This window comes from Cryptomeria japonica, chromosome 4 (genome assembly GCF_030272615.1).
Source record: "Cryptomeria japonica chromosome 4, Sugi_1.0, whole genome shotgun sequence".
Taxonomy (NCBI): Eukaryota; Viridiplantae; Streptophyta; class Pinopsida; order Cupressales; family Cupressaceae; genus Cryptomeria; species Cryptomeria japonica.
In genome coordinates, this window is record NC_081408.1 from 775,134,392 (window position 1) to 775,158,512 (window position 24,121).

The window sequence follows — 24,121 nt, forward strand, 5'->3', positions numbered from 1 at the left end:
CTCCGGGGAAGAAACCCATTAGCTGCAAATGGGTCTATAAGGTCAAGTGTCATGCAGATGGTACCTTAGATAAATACAAGGCCAGATTAGTTGCTCAAGGATTCACACAGCGGGAGGGCATTGATTATGAGGAGACATTTGCTCCTACTGCCAAGATGAGTACCATTCGTCTTCTTCTCACTATTGCAACTCAGTTTCGATGGAAAGTCTATCAGATGGATGTTAAGAGTGCCTTCCTCAACAGTGAATTGCAGGAAGAAGTCTACATGACGCAGCCTCCTAGTTTCAAGGTTGCTGACGAAGAACATCAAGTATGTAGACTCGTTATAGCACTCTATGGACTTAAACAAGCACCTCGAGCGTGGTACATTAAGATTGATCAGTACTTGGTTGCTCATGGTTTTCAGTGTTGCCGTTCAAACAGTAATTTGTATATCAAACACTTTGGTGATGATATTCTCTTTCTTGTTGTCTATGTGGATGACTTGATCATTACTAGCAGTTCAGCACATTTGATTGCAGGAATCAAACAGGATCTGTGCAAGGATTTTGATATGACAGATTTGGGGCTTCTCCATTATTGTTTAGGTGTTGAGGTTTGGAAGACTGATGGTAGCATTTTTATTTCTCAGTCTAAGTATGCCAGGAACTTGCTTGATAGGTTTTGAATGCAGTATTGCAAACCTGCTTCCACACCTATGGAGACTAGCTTGAAGTTGTCAGCGAAATCTGATTCTCCTCCTGTAGATGAAACACAATTCAGGCAACTAGTGGGCAGTCTCATCTATCTTACTGCAACTAGACCTGATCTCAGTTTTGCAGTGAGCTACATTTCACGCTTCATGATAGCCCCCAAGGCTGATCATTGGGTAGCAGTAAAGCGTGTGTTGCGTTATGTGAAAGGCACCTTTGATTATGGACTTCTTTACACTAGGAGTCATGATCCTAGACTCAGTGGGTTCACAGATTCAGATTGGGCAGGCTCGGTTGATGACAAGAAATCAACCTCTAGATATGTGTTCAATTTGGGATCCGGTGCAGTCACTTGGACTAGTAAGAAGCAGCAGGCAGTGGCTCTCTCCTCGACAGAAGCAAAATATTGGGGAGCAGTTAAGGCATCTTGTGAGGCAGTTTGGCTTCGTCGGATGCTTGCGGATATGCAAATATCTCAAGCAAGTCCGACTCCCTTGTTCTCTGACAATCAGGGAGTTCTCAAACTTGCCAAGAATCCAGTCTTCCATGAAAGAACCAAACATGTAGAGCTTCATTGTCATTACATTTGACAATTGGTTGAAGACGGATCGATTCAATTGCTGTATGTTCCTACAGCGGAGCAGCAAGCCGATAGTCTCACCCAGCCCCTCAGTACAGATAAGTTTGTAAAATTCAAGGGGTCTATTGGTGTAGTTGATAGATTGAGCATTAAGGGAGGGTATTAATATTATAGTTTCCTAAGTTATTAATGCTCGATAATGTAATATATTGTAATTTTAGTTTCTTATTAGAAACTTTCTATTTTGTATTCTTTGTAATTCTTTATAATGATCTTCATGATCATTCGTAAATACAACAATCATTTTTTACCATATTACTTTCGTAATATCTGCACCAAACAAATCTGATTGGATGATGGACAAACTGCATTTCAACAAAGAGTATCACAGGGTTGATTTGATCGTTTCTAATCAATGTTCTAGAAAATTTTAGTTTCTAATCTGATTGAACTAATATCACTTGGAGCTTCATCTCAACTTCCACCAACTCGATCCCAATCAATGTAAGGCCAATTGATTTCTTCTTTCACTTAAGAGGAATACACCAAGGGGATCCAGTCTTGCCTCACTTTTTTATTATTCTAGTGAATACATTAAGAAGAAACAGTGTAACTGCTAGAGTTGAAGGTCACTTGAAAAAGTTTCTCCTTGGCCCCCAACTGTCCTCCCTTAAATCATTTACATTTTGTAGATGGCATGATTTTATTTGGTAAAGCAACTAAGAAAGAAGCAGCAACTATTAAAAGAGCTTTAACCACCTACTCCAAAGCTTTGAGGCAACTTATCAATTGACAGAAATCGGAAGTTTTTTTTCAACACTAGATCGTGCCAAGAACTTCTAACCTTTAATCTAGGCTTTGAAATAAAAGCCTTCAATTCAAATATATGGGCATTCCAATATTGTGGGTACTTGCAAAAAAAATCATTGGAATCATCCTGAAAATAATCAAATTTTGGATTTCTCCTTGCAGAGGCAAAGGACTTAGTCTTGCTAGCAGACAAATCTCAAAAGGACTTAGTCTTGCTAGCAGACAAATCTCAATCAAAGCAATTTTCTAGTCTATGCCTATCTACTTCTTGGCTATGAAAGCTCTTGCAAGTTTTACTAAATCCCTATTTAAGAAATTTGGAACTTTTTTATGGCAAAGTCTTGCTGAATGGAAGTTCCCACTAGTAAAATGGGATTTGGTCTATCAACCTCAAGTTAACAACAATATTGGCTTAAAAGGTCTCTAAAAATATAATACGGCTATTGGAGCAAGATTAACTTGGAGGATCTTTGAGGAAGCACCTAGTCTATGAAGTCATATCTTCAAGAAAAAAATTAAAGGATATCCCAAGAGCTTTTCTTCACATTCCTACCAAAGGGCTTAAGTATTTGAATTTTATAAAAGAATGCAGAATAACTACCTCTAAGAAACTCCCTTGGGGCATTGGACATAACTCTAACAGTCTACTCTAGGACGAATCATGGATGGGACTTCCACCAATTTTACAGAACCTGGACCTTGTTGAAATTTGCCTAACCACTACGGAGTTGAGGAGATAAAGTAGTGACTTCTTCAACGCAGACAGGAGAAATCCATCTTTTGGAAGCACTTTGATCTTATTGAACTACCAAAAGTCCAGAAGAGTAAACTATCAGAAATTCTAAGCAAGATATTCTTAATGGTGAATCAAAATCAAGATCGTCTACAATGGATGCAACAGTGAACGGTAAATTTTCAATCAAGCTGGGTTATAATCAATTAACCATTCAGTTAGGCCTCCTAGAATTGGAATTGGTTTGAAGTTCTAGTTAAACCTCTACAAACCCAAATTTCTTCCTTTGTGAGTTTACTGAAAAAGAATACGATGTTAACCCAGGATAAACTTCATAAATAGGGGTTTCTTGGTACTAGCAGTTTTGTTCCATGCAAAATCAAGAGACAATTGTAGATCATTTTTCTTCTGATTCTTACTTAACTAAAATGTGGTACTAAATTAATAGAAATTGGAATTTTATTGGAGAATGCCCCCCTCTCTATCAGGCTACTAAATTTATTGGCAAGAACTAGATAAGAAAACACACATTGAGGCACTTTGGATTGTCTTACCTCCAGTATGAAAGATCTCCAGCTGGTTTGTACTAAAACAATTTCTGAATTGTATGCTACTGAATTGAAGGTTTTGATGTTGTTTTCTGAGTTTTGTGCTTGGGATTTTGATGCCAATGGTTTGTATAGGGTTTAATCATTAATAGTGCCAACGAACCACAATTTAAGAATTCAAAATGCAGAAATAAAGTGACTAATAATTAATTCCGGAATTCTGATTTAGGAACAGCAGTGAATAATTTTCAGATTCAAGAAATTCACCAAGACAACAGAATTGCATACCAAGAGTACCATGCCTAGCTTGGAATGAGTTGAAGAATTGAAACAGAATACAATCTAAGAGCTCCCAACTACTGAATGTGGCTCCAATTAGTTTTATTTGCTCCTACCATAAATACCAAAAACAAATACTGGAAATCTACTGAGTCCCATGCCTAGCTCCCAGGCAAGATTACTCAATTTACTAACAAAAACAACATTCTGAACTAAAATCAAGCCCTGAAGCCTGCTGAAATCATCAATTCTCTGTAAGAAGATACCAACAATGAAGATCATACAAGTTTCAACCCTTATCTAAGCTGGTACGGCCAATACTTGCAACCTGGTGCCTGTTGAATGGTACGGCCAGCTTAGAAGAATGTACAGCTGGCCTAAGGAGCCACAAATTCCTCCAAATCTGCCAAGTTTCCTCCTTATTTCTGCTGCAAACATTTCCTTCAAGCAATTTCACAGATTTCTGGTAAAATTATTCTCCTGGCAACAATTGCTTTTATTTAAATTTTGCTGATCTGATTGCATCAAACCCTTCATGCTTATTTGCTGGAAATTAACCTGTAATAATTGTCTGTAAATCATCCAATGAAGCACAAAAGGAAACCCTGTATGGATTTCCCTCAACAATGAATTGGGTTTCCGTACAATTCACAATTCTCCAAGGGTTTTCGTCCTCAAAAGAATTCCTGGCAACAGCTGCAAGAGAGATCTCTCTAGAAAATAATTTTCAAAATCAACATAATGAGCAAATAGAATCAATAGAAGCCTTTTAAATTAACCCTAACACCTTTGGATTCCAACGCCACCTTTTGCAATGTTTAATTTTGATTTGAAATCCATAAGTGGCATCCAAGAAGAGAACGCCCAAGTTAGGAGCCATAAAGTAACTTTATTAATTTTAAAATTTAACATTATAAAGTTACTTTATAATTTGATTTTAATATTGGATTCCCAACTTTATAACTTAAAATTATAAAGTTACTTTATGATTTCATAATTGCTATAAATAGCCACCTTAATGAAAAATTACCCATTTTAGCCATGGGTATTTTCTATTTTTAGAAAAAGGTGACTTAGTCATAAAATATCATTATTTGCTCAGTCATAAAATATCATTATTTGCTCATAAATAAAGACCAACTGACAATCTCTAGCGTATAAATCCTCCCATTCCAAGAATAACATCTCCTATGCACTGTATACGCCTACGGAGATGGATGATAGGCAAATCTCATCTTCTAAGTGATCGTCTAGGAAAGTGGTGACATTACACAATGATACTATCAATAGTTAGAATCTATGTTGCCAAATCTGTGGGATATGCATCCAAATCATGGCCCAGTTCATGATCGAAGTTAAGCGGACTGTGGAATTGTTTCAGAGGTGGGAAAAACATTGTGAGTTCATCCTAGACCAATCCAAGTGAACTCAAACTAATTTTGAAATGTTAGGAAAATACAAAACAAATTGGTTGAATTTTGACAATTAATAAAAAAATGTTTTGTATTTACTTGGGGAAAATCTAGTCTTTTTCTCACTTACGTCTACAAGAGACTAGTTTAATGCCACCCAAGAAACATATCAGTCAAGTTAATCATCATGCAAAAAAATTAAAACCCTACAGCCAATGCAGTGTAGACTCATTGGGAGAAGGAATCATCAAAGCATTACCTGTGATATTTGCAAAAGAAGTTCTATTTGAGCTATCGCATGTAGGAGACCCATGTTTGCCTTGCAACGAAACCCTAGATCTAGCAAGGAGGCTACCTTCAAGACTGCTATTGAGATTAGAAGAAACATTCCAATTGTTAAATTTTAATGATCAGATTAGGTAGACAGTAAATCAAACACAAATGCACAGAATTTACCCTGGGAAAACCTTCCTCTTGAAGGTGAAAAACCCAGCAATGAAATATGTCTTTATTATCTCAGTTATGTCAAGAGATTTTACAAGGAATTCGCTTCACACTTGAAGCTATATATGTATGACAATAGTTTGCTATAGAGAAAAATCCGATCTACTATATAGGATGTATGATCTGCAATGAACTCGATCTTCCTTGATAAATTCTCAATCTGTTGTAATGAATACGAACTGCTGATATATGTTTATTTGATCTGCTGAAGGTTGATATGCAGATCGCTGGAGCAAGTATTCTTTGATCTACTGTATGTAAGAATAATTTGATGCCCAAGGAGGAGTGAATCTATCTTCCTTTATACCCGTGCAAGGTGACTCTCCATGAAGAGTCGACTCTCTTGGATTAACTCCATTCAAAGCAATGTGTCCTTTCATTAAGGGTGGCAGGCTTTCCCAAAAGTCGGCCCCCTTAATAAACATATTTATTATATTATTTGCACATTATCAAGGGATTGCATATTTTAGGTATTTATCGACAATATAAAAATATGCAAGGCCAAAGGTCAATTGCATATTTGGCAAAATCGGTCTCCCAAGGAGACTCCCGTAGATATATACATCAACACTCCCTCTTAGCTAGGGAGGACTCCTTGCATATATGAACTAACACTCACCATGGCTACTCCCAGAGGGTGAATAAGCACAAGTGCCAAGTCATGGAGTCTCTCACATGACATCCACCATACCTACTCACAGAGGGTGGAACAAGGGCTTATACCTCAAACTTCTCTCACAAAGAAGAATGCATTAACAAGGGTTGATACCTCAAACTTCTCTCACAGAGAAGAATGCACAACAAGGGCCGATACCTCAAACTTCTCTCACAGAGAAGAATTCATAACAAGGGCTTGCATCTCAAACTTCTCTCACAGAGAAGAATGCATAACAAGGGCTTGCACCTCAAACTTCTCTCGGAGAGAAGAATGCATTATAATACATATCAAGTAATCACTGATGCTGAGACTCCCTCTCAGCATCAGTTCATTCTCCACAATTCCAAGCTTGTCTCGAAAATGCACAAATTTCACTTTTGCAAGAGGCTTGGTGAAAATGTCAACTGTCTGTTCCTCAGTACAAATGTATCTCAACTGAATAGCATTCATCTGTACCATATCTCTAATATAGTGGTACTAAATCTCAACATGCTTTGTTCTATCATGGAATATTGGATTGATTGAAAGCTTCACACAGCTTTGGTTATCACAATGAATGGTAGTAGGCTCCAATGATTGTCCAAACAATCCTGCAAGGAGCTTACGAAGCCAGACTACTTTGTGAATTGCCACACATGCTGCAATGTATTCTTCCTCTGCAGTGCTCAGAGCTATTGAAGACTGCTTCCTGCTACAATAGGAAATCATAGCAGATCCCAAGCTAAAACAACAACCAGAGGTGCTCTTCCAATCAGTAAGACTCCCTGCCCAATCAGAATCAGAATATCCTTCAAAAATCAGGTCCACACTGGAAGAGTATTTCAAACCATATCCAACTGTGCCATGCAAATATCTCAAGATATGCTTGGCTACAACTAGATGTATCTATCTAGGTTCACTCATGAACTGGCTAAGTGCACTCACTGCATAGCAAATATCTGGTCTAGTGTTAACTAGATACATCAAGGACCCAATCAACAGCCTGAACATAGTAGGGTCCACAAGATCTGAACTAGCTGCAGCTTCCCTCAATTTCTTCAAGTTAGTTTCCATTGGTGTGGACATAGATTTACAATTTGTCATTCCAAATCTCTTCAAGATATCGATGGTGTATTTTCCTTGACTTAGGATAATCTCATTGGACGTCTGCCAAACTTCCAACCCTAGAAAGAAGTGCATGAGTCCTAAGTCCATCTCGAATTCGGAAGTCAACTCCTTCTTACATCTATCAACGAGATGATCTTCTCCGGTAACAAATAGGTCATCAACATATCGTACCAAGATCAACATATCACCATTGAATACATTGAAGTAAAGGTTTGAATCAGCATCATTCTTGCAGAAACCCAAACCTACTAAGTATCTGTCAATTCTTTCATACCAAGCCTAAGGAGCCTGTTTAAGACCATATAGGGCTTTCTTCAATCTACACACATACGACTCTTTCCCATGAAGCACGAACCCCTCAAGTTGCTCGATGTAGACCTCTTCTTCAATCACACCATTTAGAAAAGCAGTCTTCACATCCATCTGATGCAACTTCCATCCCTTAGTTGCTGCTATGGCAATGATGGTTCTAATGGAAGTATAGCGAGCAACAGGAGCAAATGTTTCTTCGTAATCTATTCCCTCTTGTTGAGAGAAGCCACAAGCCACAAATCTAGCCTTGTACTTTTCAATGCTACCATCAGTTGCATGCTTTATCTTGTACAACCACTTGGAAGATACAGCAGACTTCCCTTTCGGTCTGGGCACAATATCCCACACATTATTCTTGAGAATGGATTGATACTCCTCATCCATTGCATCTTTCCAACCTTCTTGTTTTGAGGCTTCCTCTACACTAGAAGGTTCAGACTCAATAAGATTACACATTAATGCAACATAACTAGAAAATCTTTGTGGTCTTTTGCTTTCTCTGAATGTGCCTCTAGGAGCGGCAAACTGTTCTGCTTCCTGCATAGTGTTTCTCGCCGAAAGAGGTCTCTTTCGAGACACAACAATATCTCTAGGCCCATCAGTGGGATCCAAAGGTTCAATTGGATCATTACTCATATCAGGTTCTGTAGTCTCCCTCTGAATCTCAGGAACATGATCAACATCCATGTCTTGAGGAGTCTCATCATCTATCTCCATGCATGAGCCCTTTGATTTCCTGAATGCAACATCTTCCTCAAATGTGACATCCTTGCTAACTTCTATTTGCTTCTAACCAGGAATGTAAATACGATAGGCTTTGGAGGTTTCACTGTAACCCACAAATATTCCTCTCTTGCCAGAAGGTTCCAACTTGGTTCTCTTGTCCTTGGGAATATGAACATACACTGGACAACCAAATATTCTCAGGTGGCTGATATCAGGCTTGATACCTGAAAAGGCTTCTTCGGAAGTCATATTTTGTAATATCCGATGACATCTATTCTGAACATACAGTGTTGTTCTAGAGGCTTCTGCCCATAGAAAAATCTGAAGGTCTTGATCATGAATCATAGCTTTTGCAGCTTCAACAATAGATTTGTTCTTCCTTTCAGCGACCCCATTTTGTTGAGGGTTGTAAGGAACACAGAACTCCCTCTTGATCCCTGCCTCAATACAGAAATCATGAAAGCTACCCAAGGTGTACTTACCTCCATTATCAAGCCTTAAAATTTTAATTTTCTTTCCAGATAAATTTTCTACAAGAGCTTTAAACTCTTTAAACCTACCTAGGACTTCATCGGACTCTTTAGACCTTAAGAAATAAATCCAAGTCTTCCTAGAGTAATCATCTATCAAAGTTACATAATACAAACATCCACTTAGGGATGGAATTGACATTGGACCACATAAATATGAATGTACAAGATCTAGTATTTCTTTAGACCTACTTTCACTGCTATGAAAAGGACTTTTAAGATTTTTGCCCATAGCACAACCTTTACAAGTACCATCATTTACATGAATAAGTTTAGGAATACCTTTACCATCTTCTCCAATGATGGAAGAGCCCTGAAGTGAAGATGTCCAAGTATTTTGTGCCAGAGTTCGCTGGAACTAGAAGAACCATGAATAAAAGCTTGAACAGGGAGAGTGGAGAGTTTGTATAAACTCTCATGTCAATTTCCAATCACACAAGCAGTCTTGATGCTGGAGTTCATAGGCCAAGCAAGAACTCTTCCTTCAAAAAATGCAATTTGATAGCCCTTATCCTCCAAGACTGAAATAGACACAAGGTTTCTCTTGATCCCTAGCACGAACAACACATCACTTAGGTGTAGAGAAACTCCAGATTCAAGGTTTAGAGATGTGGCACCAAATCCTCTCACAGAATAGCATGCATCATCCCCAATAATAACTTGGAGATGTGATTCTTTCTCCACTAGATCAAAAAGGTGCTCCCGATAACCATTGATATGTCGAGAGGCTCCACTATCAATTAACCAGGTATCACTGTCCGTAGGAACATTGCTTGATAATGTTGATATGAAAAGAAAACCATTGGAGTTATCTTCAACCTCCTTTTGAGATGAGACTTCATTGATGTTTGCTCCTTGATGATTAGGTCTTGTCAAACAATCCTTTGCAAAGTGACCAAACTTGTCACACCTAAAACACTGGATGCGAGAGAGATCTTTCTTCCTCTTAGAATCAGGTGCAGAATCTGATTTGAAATCTCTATTCCTTTTGAAGTTGCCCTTCTTCCAATACTTACGTTTCTTGGTAGATTGAGTGGCACGAACATGTGAATCTTCATTTTGAGAACTCTTGATAGTTCCTCTAGCGAACAATCTTGATTCTTCTATACAATTTGCATGGAGTCGATCAAACTTAGGTAATTTGGATCTTCCACTTATGCTTTGGATAAATGGCTCCCATGAATGAGGCAGACCATTCAAGGCTAGTATGACAAGGTCTTTATCAATCACTTGATCCCCAATTGCACTTAGTTGATCTCTCAATTCTGAAATTTTCATGAAGTAGGTGATGACTGAATCTCCTTTTACCATCTTCACTTGGTGGAGTTGCTGCCTCAAGGCAATAGCCCTACTTACGTTTTTAATCTCATATAAATCTTCCAAGGTTTTGAACATATCTCTCGCAGTTGTCATCTTGGAGATGAGAGGCACCAAGTGATCCCTCACGGAGTCTATTAATATCTTCTTTGCTTTGATGGCATTTTTCTTGAATTGAAGCTTCTCCTCATGATTTTAAAGTTCGGATAAATCCTTTTCCTCCACGAATTGAAGATCATTTTCTTCAAGTGCAATGAGCACTCTAAACTTCCATGAGGTGAAGTTAGATGCGCCTTCAAGCCTATCTTCGACTTTAACACCGTTCACCCTTTTCGAGACTTAGAGATATTGCTCAACGGAGAGAGAGGAGAGAATCCTTAGAAGTTGTAGAGAATCTGATCACGATCTTCTTTCACCGTGGCTCTGATACCATGTTAAATTTTAATGATCAGATTAGGTAGACACTAAATCAAACACAAATGCACAGAATTTATCCTGGGAAAACCTTCCTCTTGAAGGTGAAAAACCCAGCAATGAAATATGTCTTTATTATCTCAGTTATGTCAAGAGATTTTACAAGGAATTTGCTTCACACTTGAAGCTATATATGTATGACAATAGTTTGCTATAGAGAAAAATCCGATCTACTATATAGGATGTATGATCTGCAATGAACTCCATCTTCCTTGATAAATTCTCAATCTGTTGTAGATGAATACGAACTGTTGATATATGTTTATTCGATCTGCTGAAGGTTGATATGCAAATCGCTGGAGCAAGTATTCTTCGATCTGTTGTATGTAAGAATAATTTGATGCCCAAGGAGGAGTCAATCTATCTTCCTTTATACCCATGCAAGGTGACTCTCCATGAAGAGTCGGCTCTCTTGGATTAACTCCATTCAAAGCAATGTGTCCTTTCATTAAGGGTGGCAGGCTTTCCCAAAAGTCGGCCCCCTTAATAAACATATTTATTATATTATTTGCACGTAATCAAGGGATCGCATATTTTAGGTATTTATCGGCAATATAAAAATATGCAAGGCCGAAGGTCAATTGCATATTTGGCAGACTCGGTCTCCCAAGGGGACTCCCACAAATATATACATCAACACCAATTTTTTCCCTAAATAAACTCAAGAAAAATCATTTTGGAGAAACTCAAAGATCCCACACGTGATAATGGAAAATCTATGGGGAGAGGGATGGATATATATCTGTAGCTGCAAAAAGTGTCAAGGTAGTAGACATGAAGCAGGAGAGGCTGTAATTTTAGGGAGACACTTTTCATTTAAAACTTAAAATAAATTTTAACTTATCAACGGGGTAATATTGTTGTCTCTATGACTATCACTAAATTTATAATTATATGACAATCATTAAAACTGTTATACAATATAACCTAGCAAAGCTCAAGTACAAGAAAGATTTTAGGCTAGGGCACAATGCAATTTCAAATAAAAAAACTCACTTTCTATATCTATTATTAAAAATGTAAACTTGATCATTGGATCCTTATTAGTGAAAGGCAATGTTGTTATCCCATAAAGATAAAGAGCTTTGTTAATAAATTGTTAAGAGTTTATTACTTTATTTTCTACAAATATTAGTAAATTGATGATAAGGATTTATTTATTTATTAAACTAATGTTTTTCATTACTATTTAAATATAGATGCTTCAAGGATATATATGTGTGTGTGTGTGTGTGTGTAATCAAATTTGTGAACCCAAACCAAGATCTGAGTCAAAACTGGTAACTTAGGTTGAATCAAATCAAAGAATATTTCAGGAGAAATTACTCCCTTAAATAAGACGTGATAAAGTTATCATTTCAAAGTGAGTTTCTTTCCTTGAATAAGACAACCTAGCTAAGTTCAGACAAAAAGAAAGATATATAATCAATGCTTTAGAAGTTAAGTAACTTCCTTATAATCATCAATGCATCAATTAGAGGTAACATACCAAGCTGGAAACGCATATTTCAAGAGAATCTAGTAATCTCGCTGAATCTTTTTAGAGTGTTGGCTTCAAACACGTTTTTAGGGAGGCAAATTAAGCTGCAGATTTCATTGCTAATGAAACTCACTCTCCACCTTGTCAAAATGCTGGAGAAGAAGGATTTCCATGATGCCTCATATGAACTAGTTATATTTGACAGAAGGGTATGCAAAGCATTCAAATTTGTGATGGAAAAACCAATAAATGGTAAAATTGTGTTAGGTACAGATGGATTAGCTAACACTGGTCTAAAATGCATAAAACCAATGATAGATGAGAATTTCAAGTTTAAATCGGCATATTTGGTTAAATGCAAGGCAATTTATATTATGGTTTTGAAGTAGGTCTTTGCTACTAAGTAGATTAAACCCTTGGAGTGGGTTAACAAAGGCATGGATTCTGAAGAGAAGCCTCATGAACAGCCAAATTCTGACCACCCTGAAGCTGACATAGTGGAAAATTCTACTGTTCTTCACAAGGAGAAACATGAATCATATGAGCAGCAGACTGTGCCGAGGAATTAAGCCAAAGGTTTATGTAACTACCTTCAAGGTCTACAGGGCTCCACCGAAATGGATCGCTAGAAGTGGCAAAAATTGAAAAACTTCTACTTCTCATTCAGGGTTGCTCATCCCTACTCAAAAGCACAAGAAAATGCAGTTTGCTGTGAAATTTCATCTTCCTCAATGACAAAACCAATAACCTTCCGCAACACCTGGAAGTCCTTCCTTCCTGAACCAATCATAGACATCAAATGTTCTCAATTTTCACCTTGCTGATATTTTGCAAATGTAAATAGGACCATGTCTTCTTTTCTGGGTCATGAGTCTTCACAGTTTTAGTTCTTATCAGTCTAAAACTCTTCATATTGGGTGTGTTAACCATTTGACAGCTTTTCTCTCTAAGCGAGAAATGTTCAGTTATAGTTTTTGTAGAATCTAAGGATTCTAAGAATTTCTATTAGTCTACGTAAGTCATATCCATACTTACACATCAAAAGATAAGTTCATCTTGTATTCTGAAAAATGGAAATGGCATGTGAAAGATCTGTCACCTGCCCTTTTGTATATATTTAGTTCATGGGACCCCCATAGAACCCCTCTCCCCCAATAAACCCTCAATTTTGCAATTAAAAAAAAAAAGATAACAAGAATTATAGTTTCCACCTTATATGCCAGAAATAAAGGCAAAACATTTATTTATGCCACAATGAAAGATACATAAACTCTATATAAATTACATAGCTGCTTTCCCAAGACAAAAAATATAATAGAAAACATGGAAATCAAACAACAAAAGAAAAAAATCCCTTACATGAATCCATTAATATCATCACGCTCAGTGGGCTGGTCCTTTCCACAATGAGTGCACCAAACCATTGTGTTGAGGGGACCAAAAATTTTGAAGGACCCCTCTTAATTTAATACCTGTGAAAAAATATCATTGGCTTATATAAACATATGGCTATATAGGTAAAGGTGAGAGCTTGAAAACAGAATCTGAGCTATCATTCTGCAGCATCAATGTAGACTGAATCACATAAATGAGAATTTTTTAGGAAATATATCTGCCATGCTATGTATGAAGAAATTAAAACATGCTCATGATTAAAAAATTAAAAGGAAATGATGCACATGTTCATAACAACACTATGTTGCAAATGGAGTACTCAATGGCCATGACTCAAGCCTCAAATAGACATCATTGGAAAGTATGCAATAGTCAACACAAACCCTTCTTCCCTAGAACTACTACAATGCACGTTTATATATTTTTGGTGATAGCTGCAAATATTTATCAAACTTCAACACATTATTTAGGACTGATACAGTGATTTAGGACTTCTGATATTTCTGCTTTTGTTGTGTTTTTGTGGCCTTTGGTACATTGTTGAATCTTTTAAACAATGGTGAATAGACAAATGCATGAACAAACATCTACAAACAGTTATAAAAACCCTTTCTGACATTATTAGCAAATGAATTAGCCAATGTGATTATTTCCTTGAGTCACTGTAATATCCCTTGCTAAATCTGATTGAAAATTTTTTATTTAAATGCTCAAGGAATATTGTCAAACACTTGTCATGAAACTTTTGTATTTGCTGATTGTGGTTTCTTTTTGATATTCTGATTTATGAGATGATAATATGCATTCATTGAACTCAAAAGGTCATATATCAAAGTCTGAAACTAAATGAGAATGCAATGTAACACCTACCACTAACCTTTCAATGACAATGTGTGACTGAAATCATATGAAATATGCATCTACAGCTGCTAGACATTTCTACAAACATTTGGCATGCATTCTAAGAAACCAAAATACACTTACAGCAGATTGTCATTAACACACACACTTGTCATACATACATGTAATTCCCACGTGCCAATGAGTGGTACTAACAGCAATAAATGTAGCCTCCAACAATCTGAAAATCGCTCTTCAAACCCCTTTGAATTTCTGTAGATTAACTCTTCTAAAATGCATTAGTACTGTAGCAATTTACTATTCACGGGTACTGTACTGTCACTATTCATGGGCACTGTAGCAGCTAATAAAAGCCTGCAATCTGCTCTTTAATGGCTGCCAAGTAGAAGCCACAAGTCTCTAATTGATCAATCTTTAAACCCCTTCAAACTCTTGATAAAATTATCCAACTTTAAGCACAAATAGAACTCCTGGATGAAGCTCTCCCGAATGCCACAATTCAGTGGATATTTCACCACTTCACAGCAGCTGCAACATTGAAGAGTATCACATTCTCCAATGGCCTGGAAATTTGAAACCCTTGGCTTCTTCCTCTCCAAAATTCTTCAAGTATCAAAAATGCATAATTCTCAATGAGGTTCGAGTTCTTCAAGACAATATATATATTTCCCTCACAAGTTCTATTTCTCCTTTGCTCATTAAATGATATTAAATGATAATAAAATTAGATGCACTTTATCATTTAATAACTATCTTGATTTGAGAGTCTAATTAATTAATTCCAATGGCCCCAACTTATTCTACCTCGACCCTCAATTAAGTTATAATATAAAGTTTATATTATAACTTAATAATATAAGCTCAGAACCATTAATGTTTATTTAAACTAAATAAACATTAATATCTCCATTATTACTCATCCTTTTTGAACATCGTCTAAACTGGAAGCTGACATGATGAAGTTGCATACGACCATACCCCTTTACTAAAAATAGCAGGGCTCCATCTCTAACATCTTTGACTTGCTATAAATAGTAAGTAATGCATACGGAGTCCAAATGAAGGCGAATGAAAGCCAAACCTACAAAACTCTGACCACTGGAGAAGCTGCATCCCTCAAAGCACCCTCTATTCAATCTTATTAGCCTACGAGGGTCAGTAATAGGCTAATCCCATTAAATATCTGATGTCAACTAAAAGGTGACATCACAGTCACCCAATGGGCAGCAACATGAACTTGCAACAGCAGGAGAAATCACCACATGACGTGATTTTCCTATGTTTGAGAGATGCAGCTTCCTCCCATGATGGGGGTTTTTGGGTTTTCGGTATTTTAACAGAAAAATATAGATAGAAAACCAAAAAGAAAAAGAAAAAAGGCCGAGAAACCTAAGGTGTAAAATCAAAGGACCATCACGGCTGCTCCGGAATGCAGAAAAAGAAAAAGTTATGTGCAGAATTAAATAGAACAACTGAATTTAATTCCACTGCATACATCATAAAAACAGAGGAAAACTAGCTAGTTTGTATTTTCCTAAGAAAGTTAAGGAAAGAATAAAGCGAGTTTTCATATTAAACATAAGAATAACTCCAAAAAGTTCATGTTTGCTTAAGGCAGAAGAAGTGGCCTGGATTAAACCAGAAGAATGATGGACAAAAACATATTTTGATAGGGCTTCCAAAGGAAACCCTGGACCATCAGGAGCGGGATGTGTTGCTAGGGATTGGATGGGGACCATTTTGGCAATTGAAGCTCAAAAGTTGGCAAATGGGACAAATAAAGTAGCAGAGACCATGGCAGCCTTATTTGCCATAAATCTGGCAAGTAAATTAAAGACTCTAAAGTTTCAAATGGAACGGGAATCTCAGATAATTGTAAGTGCACTCATAAAAGGCGAAGCACATGATTGGAAGATTAATAAATATATCAAACTTATAAGAACAAAATTAAATACATTTTCTGATTTCAAAATTACACATACTCGATTAGAGGGAAACAAGGTGGTGGACACCTTGTCGAAATGGGCAATTACATTAAATTCAAGTAATGATGTTATCATATAGGAAGATTACCTAGAGTTGTATATAGAGGAGTGGGTATGGATTGAAGCCGAGGGACAAGAGTAAATGAAAGATATTGAATGCATTGAGATTTCCAAAGTCGCCGAAGCGTGTGAGAGAGGTTTTATGGAGGTGGTGTTGTTGAAAAGAAGTTGTTATTTCATTTGAAAATAGGCAGTGGTTGTTTGGGTGTTGCAAAGCGGAAATGGAGACCAATTTTACATTGAGAACAAAGAAACTGCAACTCACATTTCTAGGAAGAATCACAAACGATTGCTTGAAGAACATTTTTAAAATCAATGATCCAATGTTCTTCCAAATTATCAAAATGCTGATGGGAGAGGAGAACATGGCTGCAGAATGCAAATCAAGACTAATGTGGACATCACCTCTATGTTTCTAGCATGGTGTTTGGAGCTTGGTGGGAAGAAGGATAAGCGTTGGATAATTAAGTTGGCAATGAAAGGAGAATGGTGCAACGCTCTGGAGGCATTCATTCCCATCTCCATTCCTAGGTAGGGTTTCAAGACATGGCGTGGAGATTGGTTGCATGTGGCAGAATACATTCCTTTGTGCCCCTTCTTGCTATGGAGTGTAAATTGTGACAAAGAAGAGAGACAAGCAGAAGCGCAACTAGGAAGGAGCTATGTGAAGGAGTACCTGATGGAGTGGGAGAAAGAACAAAATGCAGTGGAGAAATCAGGCAAGCACAGCCAAGAAAAAGGCTGAAATTCGACAAAGGAGACCACCAGGAGGAGCCAACAAGGAACAAGGAAGACAAAGAAAATAGCCTAAGGACAGTATGCATCCCATTTACATTTTGCAAATTTGAATTGTAAATTTTGTATATTGGCAATATGCCAGTAAACCGTGTTGAAGTTTCAAAAGTTTCAAAGCTTTGATACCATGTTAAAGTTTCAAAGCTTTGATACCATGTTGAAGTTTCAAGGCTGTAATACCATATTGAATTTTGCAACACACGCCTATGTATTTTGATGATGATTGGGACGTGTTGTGACATATTCACACATCGCCCCATTGCAAATAGGGACCCCCACCTTTTCGCCTTTCTATATTAGTTGTCTTAGCTTAGCCTTTGGTTGTTGTTGTGTCTTTGCTATTAGCCTCTCGCATGTAGTTGCTCAGGGCACAATCAAGTCTCTCTTTAGGATGAAATGAGGTGCAACACTACCTTTGCCCTCTAAAGCTTCAAATGGCTAGCATCCCTAGGATTAGACTCTAAATGAAGAGTATTGTCAATCTTAGTAGCTGAAGATGAAATTCATGAATTAGGAGATATGTAGAAGGATTAAGATCATTGGAGTCGCCTAGTCTAGGTCAATTATGGTTATAATGAAGATTTGTCTCAATTGTGTTAAAGCATCAAGACCTAGTGCAAAGGAGCCTTGGATGGCCGAAGGATGAAATATTGAATCAAGATTTGAAAATTTGCCAAACATAGTCTCAAAATCATGATAGAAACTTTGGATGCAAATCAATTGCAAAAGTCACCTAATTGGTCGACCAAAGAAGTAAATTGCAAAGCTAAGTTAAGATGGTTGATCAAGTGCTGACTTGCAAAGGTGCAATGGGGTCTTGAAAAGCCACCTTGGTCAATTAAGTGCAATGGCCCCCTAAAATGCTGCCTTCATCAAATGTTGCAAAGGTAAGTGTTATAGCCGATCCAAGGTCTAATTGCAAAAGTCATCAAACATTTTGCCTTGATCTCAACTGGCAATGCCACCTCAAAATTCCAACTTGGTGCTTGAGTGGCAAAGGTCATCCAAAATTCCACCATGATGCTTGAGTGGCAAAGGTCATCCAAAATTCCGCCATGATGCTTGAGTGGCAAAGGTCTCCTAAATTTCCGCCATGATGCTATGATGGCAATGATCTCTCAAATTTCCACCTTGAGAAATAGTGGCAAAGGTCTCCTAAATTTGCGACTTGATGTTAAGAGGCAAAGCTTCCTTCAAAAAACTGCCCTCTAGCAAATATGCCAAGGTACCATCAATTGCCACCTTGAAACAAATCATGCAAAAGTTCTCTCAAAGGCCCATTTGATAGCAAATTGCAATGGTGTCCCCAATTTCCACCAAGATGTTAGCTTGCAATGGTATCTTGAGAGGCCTCCAATGATGAAGAGTTGCAAAGGCACCTTGAATTTCCGCCCAAGGGGAGAAGTTGCAATGCTTTCTCCAAATGCCGCCATCAACCTAAGTTGCAATGCTCCCTGAAATTTCCGCCCAAGGTGCAATGTGCAAAGGTCTTCGAAATTGCCAACTTCACCTTAGCTTGCAAAGGTCACTAAAAATGCTGCCACTAGTAAATGATGCAATGCTAACAAGGTTGTAAAATTGAAAGATCAAAAGTGTGAACAAAATGCAAAGTCAGCCTAAGAGATTTGAATGAGGAGACACATCCCTAAAACCCAACACCCGTATAAGAGGACTTTCAAGTTCATTTCAAAGGCATCATTCAAGGCGAATACAACAATCTGCTCTGAAAATTGAGGAGATCAGCAAACTACTTAAGGCGAATTTCCTGATTTGTATCATCTCCAAATAGCATCAAGAAAGGCAAACTATCTTTACAACAGCGATTGTGATAAGGAAGGAGACATCAATTTGAAAATCATCATTCAGATTCCATTTTGAAGGCAAATTTATCCACAGTCAGCAATTTTGATAGCAGCTTTGATCATTACATTGATCAAAACAGATTTATAAGAGTGGCGAATTCACCTATATTGGTGATTTTGGAGAGCAGATTTGATCATCCCGTTGATCAAACACACAAGGAGAGCGAATTCAGTTTGAAGATCATTATTCTGATTTTAAAAAGCATTTTCAAATCAAATTCTGTGTATAATCAACCCTACATCTGCATATAAAAGGTGGAATGAGATTTCCAGGCATGTGACTCGGATCTTGCAGCACATCAAAATCAGAAATGGAAATGAAAGATAGAATCACCATCTCATCATCATCTTGAAGATTTACCAAATTGTAGGTTTGTGAAACCTATCCATGTGTGATTAATGCTATCTTTGTTTGTTTTGCAGGTGACAACAAGAGGGGTATAATACATTCAAAAGACTTTCACTGCATCGTGGCGACATGAAGAAGTTGGTTGATCAAGACAAGCTCGAAGACCTTCAAGTCAAGATATCATGATCAATAGGAGGAAGCCAAAACCTTGGCGCATGAAGGAGACAACTTCATAATGAAGGAATGTTTTACAAATCTTGAATTCCCTCTGGGAATCCAAGAATCAAAGTCAGTGCATTAAGGAGTCTAATCCAACTAGGTACATCATTTATCAGGTATATCATGAACAAGGGAGGATCAATCAAGGTCATTACACAGTCTACATCAAACGTGATTAAGGAAGCAAATAGTTTCAGAAGAGTTAATCAAAGTTGTCAAATCATAACGATGCTTCTCATCATCATCACATTGAGCAAACTGGATAATGTTGAGTATCAAGAGATATTGCTCAATATTCCTTCATGAAAATTTACCAAATCTACAAGCAGATTTAGGTGGCGTCCTAGTCATCATTCCAGCAATCAAAAGGTTCCACATCAGTATGTCCGAATTCAATGAACCAAGCTCATCCATGGGAGCACAAACTCCGATGTACCTACCCCCACTATTTATTGGTCGAATATTCTAAAGATGACATGTGTCAAAGCATTGTAATTATTGCATTGGTCCGAATAAGGTTTGTTGTAACAAACCCTAATTAGGGTTTGATTGTAAAATCTCGGCCATTGATCTCAAATCAATCTGAGCCTTTGAATTGTAATGAGCTTTCTATATAAGGCTCAAGCTTCGCATTTGTAAAGGCTAATAGTTAATAGTGAATAGTTAATACAAGAGAATAATAGAATAGTTAGTAGTTCAAGAATAGTTCAATAGCAGATAGTAGCTAGAGTAGAGTAGGAGAAGGCAGAAATTGTTGTCAAAAGTTGTAAATAAACTTCCTTTTCATTGAAGTTATGGTGGAATGTGTTGTTTCTTTAAAAAGTGCATGGTTTCTTCTTAGATCTTCATGTTAGATGATGATAATTAAATTGAATGGAAGAATTTGTCGAATGCATTTATGTGGAATCCGTTTAGTCCATACCACTAGCCTCTTGCTGATTGTAAGTGTGCCTTACGTGGTCAACTGGCATTGAATGAGCTTAACTTCAATTGTTATACGTCCATTGTTTATGCATTAACTTGAATGGTAATCAATGTTTGATGGTAATGATTTGAACATCTTTGAATTATACCTTAAAAGATCGCACTGAGCTTGTGTCAAATCGTTCAATTTGATGGTGAGACCTTGCCCAATAGGATTCCATCTAATCATTCACCCATCTTCTTGCATTCTAAGTCCTAGAATAGAATTCCTCAACCCTTTCCTTTTGCCCTTTTTTTCAACTCAAGTTAGTTTAGGAAAGAGAGCATCACAAGATTGCAACATCAGATGATCAAGTTCCAGCAATTCAAGCATCCGTATACAATGTAAGTCCCCTTGTAATTCCAGCATAATCACATCAACCAACAGAGCTTATCCACACGTCGTGACCCAACATACAAGAACCTTAGAGTTATCTCAAGTGATCCTTATGCGAATCTTCAGCATTTGAATAACTTTGTTCAAGAAAAAATAAGATACTTTTGGGTATTTTATTTTGTGTTCGCATGTGCATGAAAAACACATCAACGGGATGTTGTGGAAGGTACAGGTCCATATGAACCATATGGAAATTCGTACAGGTAAAAAAATTGCCCCAAATTCAACAATGTTGGAATTTGATGAATTGACAGGCGTTTTTAGGGTTTTCGGGCCTTTGGAGTGTGATGGTGTTTTGCCCCAAACTGACCAAAATTTTCAGCTAACTCCAGAACTTGGCTCGAAAAACATGCCCTAACGAATTTGACCCAAAATTTCAACTACTCAGATTTTGACGAAACAACAGTCGATTTTAGAGATTTTTGACGCTGTGGACGCGATGGTGATATCCATTTCACCTCAAAACTGATAAAAAAATTCGCCCACCACCACATCAACGAAAAACAAATTTGTGGCCCTGAAATGCTTCTGAGCAATGAAAACCCTCAAAACTTGAGAAGGGGCTTGCCGAATCCACGCTCTAATACCATGTTGAAGTTTCAAAACTTTGATACCATCTTGAAGTTTCGAGGCTCCAATACCATGTTGAATTTTGCAATATAAACACATGCAAAATCAAATGGAAAACAAAAACACCTTTCACAAGAAACAATTGCACAAATGAATGCTATATTACTCAAAAGCAAAGATAACAAAATTATAGAATGAGTTACAATTGTACAATGAGGTTCTTATAAAGAAAGCACAAAGCTAGATTTAGGAGAACTAAAATGCAAGCATGAGGAGCTAAATAGAGTTCAACTCTAGCTAAACTAGATGCACAACTAAAACAAGCAGTCATAAGTGAACCTAAGCAAAAAAGCATAACTAGTTGTAAAAAAGCAACTAATGGCTAAATATGCTCTAACAAACTGTTCATTTTTTTGTATAGATACTTTTAGTAGACTGATGGGGGCATGGCTGGGTAGTATGATGCACATGATGGTAGAATTAGGGCTTTGGGGTGGTAGTTTTTGTGCAATTAAATGATATAAAATTCAAATTTGTATACTATATATTTTTTTTAAGTACTAATAATATATAAGAATACATATTTCACCAATAAAAAAAATAACACCAAAAAGTTAAAAACCACAAAAAGTAAATAACGCACAAAGTCTATTAAAAGCTGCTTCTTATTCCTCATAAATTGAACTCAAAGTCTCAATCTCATTCCCTATTCATTTACTGTGCAAGCGTTAAAACCTATGTTAACCCGAGTTTCCGGGACGGGGTGATGGGGATGGGGAAATGGGTTTCCAGGATGGATTTTTTTTTCTTAGTGGTGATGGGGATGGGGAAATGGGTTTCCGGGATGGATTTTTTTTTCTTAGTGTAGGGGACGCAGGGGACAGCAGTGGAGACAGCTATATAAAAAATAGGAAAATTTAAAATATATAGAAAAAATTTAAATATTCATATAAAAACATGGATAAAGCATGCTTATATACATTATAAAACCTTAACAACGTTTGTGTTAAATAATTTAAATTGAGAGTTTGCATGAGAGTGGAAGTCAAACAAATAATCAAAATTCAATCATTAATTTTATGGGACAGCCAGACTACGGGTTTCCTAAAGTTTCCAAACTTCAGGATGTCCTCGTTTCCAGGAGGGGTCAATTTATGCCAAACGCATCCCGGGTAACACTGGTAAAAACCCCTAATAGAATTTTCCCAATTTTCCCCTAATTTTCTGATCATATAATGTTTCAATACTGCTGAATCTTTCTTCTCAGACTTACCAGTTTATCACGAGTTTAAATGTCATGAAATAGAGAATGCAAGATAAAGAACAGTTTTTGGAAATGAGTAACCAAACATCAAATTGCAAAATACAATTACTCCGAAAACAGTGAGAATGTCTGACCTTTTCATAGCAAAAGAAAGATATGAGTTTGTAGTGCAGCACAGAATATAATCGATATAGAAGAAATATATCAATATTCAGCGTTGGAAGTCGCTGATATTGAAAAACAGATAGAATTTGAATGGACTCTTCTATTCTTCAGCTGCCGGATGCTTGAATCTCTGACATGCCTTCCAATTAGGAAAATACTTCAATCTGCTATGCTTGAACTACTGCGTCTGGAATAGCCACGGAAAGTACCCTCAAAGAAATGATGCCACACAGACTTCCTCATACAGAGACTATCATACTAGAAGGGATATCATGCAACATTCATTCAGACCGTTCAATAGTTCCTTCCTCACATGCCCAGAAGTATTGCCTCTTCAGTCGTAATCGCCCGTCTCAGAAATAGACCCGGCCCATATAAGCAGTTCCCGTCACAATAATCCTTCGATGGTAATATGCTTCGCTTCACGGCAAGGAATAGAGGCTCCGCTCAATACATATACCTGACTCCGACAGTCTAAGGAGCCGCAGAATCGTTGAATTGGTGTGCTTCAATATACACGGAAGCCACCGAATGTCTCAAGAGAACATCAAGCGCTTTGGAGGAATTGACCGTATTTAGATGCCAGACATTATAAATATTAACACTTGCGCTGCCGAAAAAGGGAGGAAGCTCTAGTTCATTCAATTCGATTTTTTAATTACTCTCCAATCAATACAATTAAAATTTATCAACAAAATTTTAAGGGAACTAATGTTTTCATCTCCAACATTAGTATATTTTGATAATTGTGCACATTGAAAAATTTAATCTTATATCAAAGTTTCATTTTTGTTCCTATTAAATTATTTTAAAAATTATTAATTATTATATCAAAGTTTCATTTTTGTTCCTATTAAATTATTTTAAAAATTATTAATTATTTGATTTGTCATTGGCTATTTCATTTTTTGTTGGGGTTTTAATTTTTTTATATTTGAAAATTAAATAGGTATCTGTAAAGCGGAAAATCGATCGAACCCTAGTTGCTCTCCCCTCTTCCAACTCCAAGGAGAGAGAAGGGAGGTTGCTAGGGTTGATGGTTTTCACTTAGGGGAGAGACTTTACATTCAAAA

At 37.0% G+C, this 24,121-nt stretch overlaps 1 protein-coding gene across 4 annotated transcripts in view; it reads right to left on the reverse strand.

The window, feature by feature from the left end:
* The window catches only part of LOC131031999 (transcription factor IIIB 60 kDa subunit), a 308,160-nt gene extending 284,530 nt beyond the window's left edge, over nt 1–23,630 (reverse strand). For 3 of the 4 annotated variants that reach the window (XR_009103351.2, XM_057962881.2, XM_057962882.2), the window contains exons 1-2: nt 23,018–23,630; nt 13,523–13,635 (exon numbers count right to left, since the gene is read on the reverse strand). Coding sequence is in view for 3 of the 4 variants with exons in the window: in XM_057962881.2 (XP_057818864.1) it covers nt 13,523–13,587 (65 nt within the window). In the remaining variant the exon portion in view is untranslated. The remainder of the gene's footprint in view (nt 1–13,522; nt 13,636–23,017) is intronic. The other variant, XM_057962880.2, reaches the window with a different exon arrangement.
* Nucleotides 23,631–24,121: the final 491 nt, after the last annotated feature.